This window comes from Corylus avellana, chromosome ca5, assembly GCF_901000735.1.
Source record: "Corylus avellana chromosome ca5, CavTom2PMs-1.0".
Lineage (NCBI taxonomy): Eukaryota > Viridiplantae > Streptophyta > Magnoliopsida > Fagales > Betulaceae > Corylus > Corylus avellana.
Window position 1 is genome coordinate 30,744,281 of NC_081545.1, and position 12,790 is coordinate 30,757,070.

Sequence of the window (12,790 nt, forward strand, 5' to 3'; positions counted from 1 at the left end):
TTGATGAATGGAATTACTCCTTTGGAGTTTTCTTGTTGGCTTTCTCTTTTGTTGGTAATTACGTACTTAACTCCTTTTAAGTTTGATATATATGCATCTGTTTGGGCACAAATGGCCTTAAGAGTACGGAAAAATCTTCTCACAGTAGTACTTAACTGGTTATTAGATCTGCTTGTGGATTGAGTGCCAATAATAATATTTCCAAAAATTTCTTCAGACAAAAGGTAGAGAAAACAATTAAAGAAAAAGAAAAAAAGAGTGATAATTTTGGTAGAAGAGAAATTGAATCAAATAGAATCTGCTTTACCAATTAAATTGGAAACTTCTACTTCCACATGTGTGATTGAAAAAAGAGAAAAGAGAAAACTTGCATACATACATGTACCATAATGTAACCATAGCCCGTAGGCATGTTTTGTAAATCTTGCTACATGGATTTAATTACCATTATTGTATAAATTGTCAATAAAGTGTGCTACTAAAAAGAAATACAAAAAATCAAAAAAAAAATGAGTGAGGTGAGCCGTCTAAAGCGAGGCAGAAAAAAAGAAAGAAAAACAACCGGGTCTGGCGGGTCGACCCGCCAGACCCCGGGTCTGGCGGGTCGACCCGCCAGACCCGGATACTGAAAAAGAACGAAAAAACCGGGTCTGACGGGTCGACCCGTCAGACACGAAATTTTCGGGTCTTAATCGGGTAGACCCGATTACGACCCGAACCCGATTAGCCCAAACCCAATACCTGTTTTTTCGTGTCGTGTTCGTGTCGGATTCGCGGGTCGTGTCAAAATTGCCGGCCCTAATATAAACTATTACTTCATGTCTAAATATTAACAAAAACAACATTAAGGTTACAAAAACAATAACTATAAGATGGTTTGTTCTATTTGTCATACTCTCATGATTCCTATGGTTTCCGTTGGGTCCAATGGGTAATTAGGCCATGTCTTAGAGTTGGGCCTATGATGAGATGGATAGGAACTTGGGCTCATCTAATGGGTTAATGAGGTATATTTTGAGCTTAGAGAAGTACCAGGTTTTTGATTGGGCTCATTTGAGGTATTAGTATTAGTGATGGGCTACGCCGAATTTTGTTGGGTTCTTAGCCTCTTGACTAATAAGATTATGATTACTTTTACCGTTCCATAATGCGTGCTTCAATACTAATAAGTGGTTAATAGTTTGGAATTTTGTTTTATTTTTGTTAAAGTGTGATATTAAAAGTCACTTAGAAATATAACACATCATCCGGTATGAAAAAACATCAATAAACTAGGAAATTTGTAAAACTAGTGTGTAAGAGTCAAATGGGTTTGAATAGGACACCACCTAAAAGTGTTTTTTTGTTTTTTTTTTTAATTTTTTTTTTTACATGTTCGTACAAAGACAGGAAAAATTTGGAAAAATATTCAAACTACTAACCTCTGCCATTTCATGAAGCATAATTTACAGCCAACTGAACTACCCCTTAAACAACACCACCTAAAAGTTAAAATTAGAGACATTGGGCCTAATAAAGATTATTTGGCCTTTTATGACCTTCATAATTAGTTATCTTAAATAATAATAATAATAATAAACTTTTTTGTTGTTGAGAATATGCTATTAAAAATATTGAGTTGACCTTTTTACGGTTGGAAAAAGTCTATGTGAAATTATTATGGAGAATGTCCATAAGCTACTTAAATAAAGGAGGAGCCCAAATATTATTTTAGTCCGCAATATGCCTAAAATAGCATGTGAATATCATTAATGGGGAGTGTTAGGGAGCTAAACAAATAAATTCAGAAAAAATTTTATATTGATGTGGCTGATTGTGGGTGGCAGATAAGGGAGAGAAAATTGTATTTTTTTAAAAAAAAAATTAAAAACCCTTGCCACGTCAATTTATAAATTTTTCTAAACTCATTTGTTTGGATCCCTAGCACTTCTCATCATTAATTAGTTCGTACGTAGATTACTAAGTTGTTAATACATTTATGGCTTGGCCTTGTAATAAGTAAATTTTTATAATTTTAAAATGAATTTATACGAGTGATACATATTTGTAATAAATATTTATCCATACAAATTTATACCATTTTTCAAACATATTTTATAAAATTATAATTTATCCCCAAATAAAAAATTAAGCTAATTGTATTTAACCCTATTAATTACCACTTATTTACACGTTATCCTTATGAACTACTGTTTGTCACGGTACTTATAGATGGTAACTCGTGCTCACATGATGAGTTCGAGTCATGTTGAAGCATGAATATAAAACTATATAAGTTAATAATAACTTAATTCATTTTATTAAATAAGTCATTATCTTCAATTTAACTTATTAATTATGAGTTGATTTTTTTTTTCTTCGTTTGATATGACAGTTGGCCTAAGGTGAAGGCTTCTTTCTTTCTTTCTTTCTTTTTGCCAAAAAACTGTAGTTTAAAGCTGGGTCGAGTGTGACAGTCGTAGTTTGTGGGAATAAGGTGTAAATAAATAGCAATTGATGGGTTAATATGTAATTAAACCATCAATATATATTTTCATTACAAAAGAGGCTCATATGTCATACTCGATGCCAGAGCATTGTGTGGCCATTTCTTTTCTTTTCTTTTTGTACTTTTTGGATGAGAGCATTAAGACCATTATCTTCAACAAATTACGTGGCAGATAGACAGCACTCAGCAGAATTAAGTAATAATTGTCTATCGCCCTAGTGGGATCCGGATCCTCCTCATAGTTTAACCAAGTTTTTGGGTGACAGACCAAAAGGGACGTAAAGAACGCATAGAGTGAAGTAAAATTAGATTCTTTTGAAGATTCGTATTAAGTATCATGATAATTCAATATTCATGAGTAATTTATTTTTTTCTTTTATAATTTAGCATACTCTTAAATAGTAGAAATTTGGATTTATTTGACAATCATGAACATTGACAAGCATTACAAGAATAAAGAGACATGTAGCCCCAGTGGTTGATTTAAATATATTAATTTAATTAAAAAAAATTATCATGTGACATAATATCTATAGAATATACACCAAAAGTAACTTCATAAAGAAGTGTGGCATGATGACGATTTTGGGTAGCTACGACGCCCCCTGCATATCAGAACAAAATACCATCAGCAATTACAATTCAAGATACAATTATGATTTTGCATTACCATGGCTCTTGCATTTAGATTAAGTTTTAATAAGCAAGATTAAATTTCATATATATATATATGTGTGTGTGTGTGTGAGTATTGTATGTTGTTAGGTCATTTAAAATTTTAAAGATTGAGATTTCATACAATTCCTTACTTGAATTGCAAGGAATCATATTGCCGATTGCAAGAAATAGACAGTTGTAAGAGATTTTGATCCAAAATTTAAATGATTTGTGTCCCGTTTGGTGTAAAATGGTTTTTTTTTTTTGAAAAATGTTTTTAGCTAAAATCATTTTAATTGAAAACTCTTTCAATTTTCCTTGTACGAAAAATCAACAAATATTTATTAGATTTTTCATTCAATAATATTATCTTATAGATATCAACTTTTATTCGTAACATAAAAATATTAATACAAAACAACTAAAAACACAACCTAAAAATTATATTGAATTAAAATATAAACCAACAACGATATTATATTTTCATATAATTTGAGGAATTGCAAGAAAGATAGAGATGGTGAAGAGGGGATGTGGAAGAAAAGAGTGAGAATAAAAGATATTTAGAGTGGAGAAATGCTAAAAATCATTTTCTTAATCATCTTTCAACCATCTCCCTATAATGAATGGGTGAATCTACCATTGAATTTTTGTAGGACCTACATGAGTCCACAAATCAATGGTGGATCCATTAGATTTGGAAAAAAAGATGGTCGAGAGAATGATGCATAGCATATCTTTAGAATGAGATTGAGATCCAATGCAATTTTTTGTTCATATTATTTTTAATTTAGACAGGCAATTATAAGAAGGCCCTTATAGGACCCACCTATTTGGTTAGTCGGAATAGCACAAGCTTCAAAAGGGGCTATCTCACAATTGCTTGTTCGAGAGTGTGGATAAGTGACAAATAATGATTTACTCAAATGAGAACAATAAACCATCTTACATATCATGAGAGTTATTTTTTTTTAATCAACTGAAAATATTTTCGGACTAGCGCGTACTTGTAAGTAAGAAACAGCTTTTTCAAAAATCATTTACGCATAAACAAACAAGACTGTAATATCATTTCTAAATGAAGCGAAACTATATGCACTATTATATGTAATAAAACAAAAAATTGAAAATAAAATAAATGGAAAAGTTCCTATTCCTGAAAATACAATCAATCATTACAGCCACTAAATAGTCAGTCAGTAATTACAACTCCAATCGTTTGGAAAGTGACTGGATCATGGGTGAATGTGGTTGAACAATGAAACCGCCTAATGTTCTATTATTGATCACATCTACGAAATACATTTAAAATACATAAAATAAATAACTATTTTTATTAAAGAAAAACATTATTTTAGGCTTGCCTGTCCATAGACAAAAGTGGCAATCCACCAAGCAAAGTGTCAAATGCGGTAACCAGATCTGAGCAGTACACGTGGAAAGTTTTGGAGAAAATAAAGCGTATATCCAAGCCAAAGATTTTGTGCCTCACGTTTCAAGTTTTCAACTTGAGTAGTACATTCCACGTTCACCGACACCTGGCACTGCCTAACAAAGCTTTATTACCAGTAACACCCATCACACCCCCCTCTAAAGCGTAAACCCATCTTGTGGTCGGCAAATTTTCACAATGAATTAAAACTTAAAAAAAAAAAATTAAAAAGTCCAAGTCCATACGAATGTGAAATGTGGTCCAGAACCATCCATATCCCTTTCTCTCTTGCAATGGCCCAGCACACGTGGCGTGGGGCGTAGCAAGGGGCGGCGAGTGGCGATGACGTGGCGAAAAGCGCAAGAGAGATAAAGTCCACCTGACAGCGAGACACGACACAACGGGACTAGGCTCGTCATCCTCATCTATCTTGCGCCTTTTGTTTTTTCGATCCACAAGTCGTGGACTAGCTTTGTCTCGGTTATTTTAAGAGGCCGTAGATATTTTAGCTTTTTCTCTTCGTCACAAAATATCCTCGAATTTTTCGTGCGTCGGATATTGTCCATTTATTTGGATATCTCTGTCTCTTCCGGAATTATTATTAGTGCTCCCTCCACTACCTGCTATAACCACTGCTCTTCGTACTCGCTTTGAAGTCTCAACAAATGTTTCTCCTTTCTACCTACATCCACGCTGTCAACAGCGTCCTAATTGGTTTTTCTTTTCTCACTTTTAACTCTGCAACCTGCCAAAAAGCTTCTCTACGTTGAGATGCGTTAAATCGAATAATTAGACCAAATCGAATATTGTACAATTTCATTCGATGAAATAAAGAATATTCCTTTTTCTTTTCTTTTTTTTTCTTTTTTTACCAACAATTACTTTAATTTCTTAAAACAAAAAAAAGTACTTAACGGACCTTTTAAAGATCAGTAAATCCTCGGTTATTTTAATTAATATTTTAATATTCAACTCATTTATTACTTCAAATTATTCTTTAATGAGTGAGACATTAAAAATTAGAGTTAAAAATTTGAATCCATAATAAATTTAATTATTATTCTAAAAAATTTAATAAATTAAATTAAAAAAAAAAGAAAAGAAAAATTATCTCACTTCTTTGTTTCCCTTATTTTGAGCAGGACGCAGATCTACTTGAAACGGGGAAGTAGAGGCCACAACACGTGACGTGGGTCGCTCAATCAAGCGCGAGTAGAGAGAGTATTGGCACTCTCTGCGAGTATTGGTTTGTTGTCTGAATTATCCGCTAGGCGCACAAATTTTCCTCCCCCACCGAAATAATAACACAGCAGCGTCATAAAGCGCACGCCACGTGTAGGAGGCCTTCAGCGACGCCAGCCACAAGATGCCATCGAATTCTCGAGCATTCGATTGGCAAAACTCTTTAAAATACCAAAAAGAAAAAATTAGGCTCTGACGTGGCGACCTTTTCTTTTCTCCTTTTCTTCGCAATCAAAACCCAAGTTCTAACTATTCCTTAACCCATTTTCTCTTGCTCTCTTCTCCTCCTCCAAATCCCCGTTAATTCAACTCTCTCTCTCTCTCTCTCTCTCTCTCCCTCTCTCTCTCGTGAATTTTTTACAGTGGTTTTCCGGTGAGTTGGAGGCGAGGGATTGAGGAGATTCTGTGTCTCCTGTGATCGGAAAGCCGTTGTTTCTTCCATACTGATACTGTGTTTCAATTTTATTATTTTTTTTTTACCGGAAAACCGTTTCTAAAGATGGGTTCTAGGTGACTTCGTGCAATTTTTTTTTTATCTTTGTCTGTGGCACAGCTTGTTGTTGTTGTGGTGGTGGTTTTTATGCGAGCAAGACACAGGCAAATTTTTGTTCTTTTGTTTGCTTATTGAGAAAGAGAGATTTCGTGGTCTTTGGTCGCTCTCGATCTGAATCAGTGAAGCTGCCGACTCGAATCGGAGTCCTTTGTGGTTTGACTAACGAAGCTTGAGCGCTTTTGGATTGTTCAATTCTAGGGTTACTGAGAATTACGAGCTGGGACTCGTCCGGAAACCGAGAGAAAAAGTTGGGTTTTGGATTATTTTTGGGGTTGATTTGTTTGGATCAGATGGGTCCATAACTTTACAGAGTTGGTCCCATAACATCTATGAATATATTGATTCTTCGTGCAAAAGTAGTAAGCGGAGGCAAAGAGTGCTAAGAGTGCTTTGGCCCTGTTAAGGAAACGGAGATTTGGAGTTTTTGCAGCTATGGCTATTCAGGTATCACTGATTTTTTTTTTTTTTTTTGGTTTTTAATTTTTAATTTTTAATTTTTTATATATAAACAGGTTTTTTATTATTATTTTACTGCTCTGATTAGTTCTGATGCCAGCGAGTAGGATGTACATATTTTTATATAGATCGCTGAAATTGTGATTTGTTGATATTCAATTACCAACTATGCCTTTTTGAATTCCAATCATTTATGTGGATTAATTAGAGTCAAACATGACCATAACTACAGCTATGTTTTCAATTAAATTTTGACTTTGAAAGCATGCTTTTGTTTTTTTTTGTTTTTGTTTTTGTTTTTGTTTTTGTTTTTTTGTTTTTTGTTTTTTGTTTTTTTTTTTAATTTTAGCTATAATATTATGGACTGAAGAAAACGTTTGTAATTTAAAGGAGGTTTATGAATGAAGAGAGTTGGGAAGTTTCTGTTTGAAATTAGTCTTTTTTTATTCTTCTTTGTTTTGAACTTTCAAGTGATGAAATGATTTAAAGTAATTTGATTTTCTTGTCAATTTATCCATTTTGACAAATTTCTTGCAAGTCTGTTCATTTGGACAGTTTTTGCTGGGTACTTCACTTTATCATTGTAATGCAGTTTTTGGGAGTAATGTAACTGGGCAATTATATTGCAAGGCGTGGTAGGATTTTCAAGTTTATTACTTATCAAAAAACAGATTTTCTAGTTATTGAGTCACTTTTAGGCCTGGTTTGGGCTATTCTGCTATATTCTGTTTCTTTGTCGGGCATAATTATTTGTTTCATCCAACAATGATGTAATCGCGCTAATAGAATATGTAGGTATTGTGGCAATTCATAAATTCCGAAATGCAATTAGTTAGTGGCATTGGAGGGTGGAATTGTTTTAATCTGTCTTTTGTTTGCTTCTTTACAAATTTGCAACTGTGCTGGGGACGGAGGGAATTCTTTTTAATGCCATTTGTTTTCTCTTTTGCCTATAGGATGAAAGTGTGGGTGCTCGTTTACATTCTGTTCTCCAGGCCAGCAATGGAATATCTTTGAGTTCTGGCCTACATTCTGTAGCTGGCCTTCAACTAAGGGATCAGTTTTCTTGCGGAAATGATTACGCTCCCAAGGTTTTCATCTTTTCTGCATTCTTCATACTCTTCTTCTGTCCATAAATCAACTGATTTGAAAAAGACTGATCACACGCTTTTCTACCTATCCATTGTTACTGTTTCTATAGGTTAGGAAACCGTACACGATCACAAAACAAAGAGAAAGATGGTCGGAGGAAGAGCATAAGAAGTTTCTCGAGGCTTTAAAGCTGTATGGTCGAACTTGGCGACGGATAGAGGGTACGATTGAATGCATATTTTTTATTATCAAGCACATTTCTTAGCTGTTGTGATTTGCTTAGACTGTTCTTTTTCTGTAACAGAACATGTGGGCACAAAGACTGCAGTTCAGATTCGAAGTCATGCTCAAAAATTCTTCTCTAAGGTTTACTGCTCTTATTCCAGTACCCAATCTCTACCATAATATCTAATAACCCCATATATTAATGTAAGTTGAATTCTTATGGAGCCTGAGGTGTGCAACCTTTCTAAATGGGTTCACGCATTCATAATTGGTGCCCTTCTGACTCCTCTGTTTTTTGTCTTTCTCATAGGTCACTCGTGACTCTAATGGTTGTAGCACAATCTTGGAGCCTTTTGAAATTCCTCCTCCTCGACCAAAACGAAAGCCTATGCATCCTTACCCCAGGAAGCTTGTAATTCCACCTAGAGAAACCTCCGCAACAGAACAACCAATAAGGTCTGCATCTCCAGATTTCTCAGTTTCAGAACGAGACAACCAATCTCCAACATCAGTATTATCTGCAATCGGTTCGGATACAGTGGGTTGCACTGATTCAGATACACCAAGTGGTAGCTTATCCCCTGTTTCATCTGCAGCTGCTGTCCAATCTGGTGGCTTAGTACCATCTGAACTGAACCAATCAACCGAGAGAAGTGCATCTCCATCACCTGCTCTAACAACTGTTGGTTCAATTTCTGATGAGCAATTATCTACGGTACTTGCTGATCCTCTGGTTGACCACATTTTGTCTAATTCAATAAATTTCAATGGAACCTCTCATTTATTTGATATTGTTTTGATGTTGTCTTCAACTCCCAGAAACTCGATTTGTTCTCCAAAGAAAACGTGTATGCAAAAGAAGGTGCATCAGAGGAAGCATCAACTCGGAGTCTTAAGCTTTTTGGAAGGACGGTATTAGTAACCGATTGCTACAGACCATCTTCTCCCCCCATAGGGACTGGCAAATCAATGCCCGCAGACATGTGTGAGGAAAAAGTTGTGCAAGCATTGCCAAGGAACTTACTGCCCGTGAAACCTATACTGGGTAATACAGAACGTGCTTGGAGTCATCATATGCTCCATGGAGCACATGGTGCTCACTATTTCGCGCAATGCCAGCAAGAGAACTCAAATCTGGTAGAAGCTAATTCTGGTGCTCCTATACCATGGTGGACCTTTTATGGGGGTTTACCATTTCCTTTCCTACCAATCCATAAGGCGGAGCCATCAAAAGCATATGTGGACTCCGATCTAGGAGAAATCCAAGATAAAGAAGTTCAGAAGGAAGAGTCCTGGACTGGTTCAAACACCGGATCAGTAAATGATGCGGAAAATGGAGATAAATGTTCAGAGGCTGAGACCCAAAGACGTCCCTTTATCCTTAAAAATGAGAACCAAGAGGCACATCTAGTTTTTCAATTAAGACGAAGTGAAGAATCAGCCTTCTCTGAGCTAAGAACGAGCCCTGAAAAGCGTGTGAAAGGTTTTGTACCATACAAAAGATGTGTGGCAGAGAGAGACTCCCTGTCCTCAACAACAACAGATCAAGAAAGGGAAGAGAAACAAATCCGACTTTGCTGGTAGTGTACCTCCATTGTAGTTTACCTACAGCAGTTTCCTTTTGTTAGCATATACAGCTTTTGACCGGCCGAGGGACTGATCTGGGTACAGCTTAGTGGACTGTGGCGGTTTCAGCTGCTGTGGATGGCCTGAGGAGAAATAAAATTGTGGAACAACTGCCATTTTTTGCAGCTTTGCAAATTCTCATCTACTTTTTTTCTCTTTTTACCTCCTACTGTTCAAATCCATAAGCCCATCTCATCTTGTAATCATAATCTTCTCTTGCTTCTTCCTTGTCCTCGGCCTTAGCTTTTTTATTCCTTCTAATATATTTTTTTTCCTTCTTTGAACTATAAATCACTTGCTCGGTTACTATGTTAATCAAAACTAGCCTCTTATGATGTGTTAGTCTATCAGCGGACTTCTGACTTCTGAGCATAATTTATCTAAATGGTTTGAGCATAGTATGGGCGGAACCAGGAATTGAAAAGGACATTGCCTGTGGACTGTTTTCATAGTGGACTGTGGCTGAGGAGATTGGACCATGATACCTAAACATTTACTGCATTACAGCTCATGTTACAGCTCATTCAAATCAGATCAGCACTAGTCAACGAAACTTGCAGTCAAATATGGAATAATGACAGCATCAAGAAAATTACAAGAGCTCTTTCAATCAATTTCTTTGTTAAACGTCCTTATGATATCATACTTTCAAATTTAATAATAATCAATTATATGGTTAATGGTAATTTTAGAAGTTACATTATCTTTTTAGTGATACAAAAATAACTTTTAACATTGCTCGTAATATATACATTTTTAACAAAAAATTTACACGTGTAAATAACGTTCGTAACTTGCTATCAATTTTAATACGAAATGTTAAAAAAGGGTGCCAATTGAAAGGAAATTATGATTTGAGAAGGTTAATTTGAAAAGCTATATGCAAATTGCCTATCAATTTATAGGAGGTACTGTTGAGCTTGCGAGAATGAGGGATGATCGGATTATTAGGGAGCAACACTCTTAACTGTTCTAATAATACTTGTAAAAATACAGAGCATTATTCATTAAAAAAATAAAAATAAAAAAGGTGACAAAAAGGAACGTGGGTCTGGTTGTGGTTGTGGTTGTGGTTGTGGAGCTATCATCTGGGAGATTGCATGAGCTAAAAAGCATAATAAAGGGCCAGCGTTTGTGTGAAGAAAGCAGCCAACAACGAATAAAATAAAAGCCCATCAGTACTAACAAAAGCCGATGCCCAAGCCCACTATTAGTCTAATCAAATACAAAAAGACAAGGTAAAGCAAACTCCACTCCAGCTAAACAAACAAACAAAAGCATCCAACGTTATTCATCGGAGGAAACCTTCCTCTGTCGCTCTCTCCTCTTCGCTCTCACCCTGTCTGTCTCTCGCTATCAATAATGTCCTTACCTCTAGTCCCCGCTCTAATCCTCCTATTAACGCTATCATCGACAGCTACTTCCCACGACTCCTCTTCTTCTTTTTTCTCGCCCTCCTCATCCGCCCCTTCGCAATCACCAACGCTATCCGACTGGCAACCCGCACGCGCCACCTACTACGCGGCGTCGGACCCCCGGGACACGGTGGGCGGGGCATGCGGCTACGGAGACCTTAAGAGGGCCGGGTACGGCATGGCCACGGTGGGGCTGAGCGAGACGCTCTTCGAGCGCGGGCAGATCTGCGGCGCGTGCTTTCAGCTGCGGTGCGTGGACGACCTGCGCTGGTGCATCCCTGGCACGTCCATCATCGTCACGGCCACCAACTTCTGCGCTCCCAATTACGGATTTACCCCCGACGGTGGGGGCCACTGTAACCCTCCCAACAAGCACTTCGTCCTCCCCATTGATGCCTTCGAGAAGATCGCCATCTGGAAGGCCGGCAACATGCCCGTTCAGTACCGCAGGTACTCTCGCAACCCTATCTTATCACTTTCTTCTTACAATGCATGTGCGTGTTGACAGTTTTTGAGAAGATTCTTTAAGATTAGCATGCACAGTGAGTTTCCGTGTGGTTGTTTGTATGAGATTGTCACCCAAATCTCCATTTCCGACTTTCTCAGTAGCTGGCTGTCTTTGATTTTTGTCGGCTGCTGCTTTACTCTTCCGTGTCCTGCTAACATGCGCAGCACGTTCACACTACCTTATCCTACGCTCCGCATCTAGTTTGCTAACCTACGCGTACTATAAATTTCGTATTGTTGAAGCGCGTTCCTACTAGGTGTCAAATTACAATTGTGCCCCTTTAACCCATAGGAGTCCATTTTTGTGCCATGGGTAATAAAGCTCCATCCCAACTTACCAGTGATTCCAATGTTTACAAAAAGAAACTGAGGAAATTTTTGTTAAATTGGTTTGAATAGGATGAAGTGCAGAAAGGAAGGGGGGATCCGATTTAGTATCGATGGTTCAAATATCTTCATCTCAGTGCTGATCACAAATGTTGCTGGTGCTGGTGATGTAGTAGCAGTGAAGATCAAGGGATCAAGAACTGGTTGGCTTTCAATGGGTCGGAATTGGGGGCAAAACTGGCATGTAAATGCTGATTTAAGGAATCAACCTCTTTCCTTTGAGGTCACTACCAGTGATGGTGTGACACTTGCATCTTACAGTGTTGCTCCCCAAAATTGGAACTATGGGCAAACGTTTGAAGGTAAGCAATTTGTTTCTTAAAGGTCCTAAACATGTTTTTTTGTCCTGCCTTTTTTTTTTTTTTTTAAGGGTGTATAATCATCGTTCGATTGCAAATGTTGTGCTACAAAGATGTAAGGGAAAGCAAATGTATTTGCGGAAATGTGGGAGATAAAAAATCAATCAATCCACTTCTGAAAAATCTTAATTTTTGTATATGTTTGGTAAAGAAGGCTGGCGGTATCATAATACTATTATCGTCGAGTGGAAGTGAATATTTTGTATTGAGTAATGTTACTCTTCATACCTATTTTGATGTGTTTTAAGTAGTTGACATGGAAAGTTACTTAAAACACGCCACAGCAACCTGCATGAAATGGGTGTAAAGAGTATTATCACGTTGCAATATGATTAATCTGCAAACTAACAT

General features: G+C 36.7%; 2 protein-coding genes across 2 annotated transcripts; both read left to right on the plus strand.

The window, feature by feature from the left end:
* Nucleotides 1-6,004: 6,004 nt before the first annotated feature.
* On the plus strand, nucleotides 6,005-10,118 carry LOC132181077 (protein REVEILLE 1-like). The gene is made up of 6 exons (XM_059594133.1): nucleotides 6,005-6,816; nucleotides 7,785-7,919; nucleotides 8,030-8,141; nucleotides 8,225-8,286; nucleotides 8,456-8,860; nucleotides 8,965-10,118. The coding sequence occupies exons 1-6, from the start codon at nucleotides 6,805-6,807 to the stop codon at nucleotides 9,727-9,729; spliced, it is 1,491 nt and encodes a 496-aa protein (XP_059450116.1). The 5' UTR covers nucleotides 6,005-6,804; the 3' UTR covers nucleotides 9,730-10,118.
* An 802-nt stretch (nucleotides 10,119-10,920) lies between these two features.
* On the plus strand, nucleotides 10,921-12,576 carry LOC132180987 (expansin-A13). Its single transcript, XM_059594013.1, has 2 exons — nucleotides 10,921-11,636; nucleotides 12,093-12,576. The coding sequence occupies exons 1-2, from the start codon at nucleotides 11,134-11,136 to the stop codon at nucleotides 12,400-12,402; spliced, it is 813 nt and encodes a 270-aa protein (XP_059449996.1). The 5' UTR covers nucleotides 10,921-11,133; the 3' UTR covers nucleotides 12,403-12,576.
* The last annotated feature ends 214 nt before the right edge of the window (nucleotides 12,577-12,790 follow it).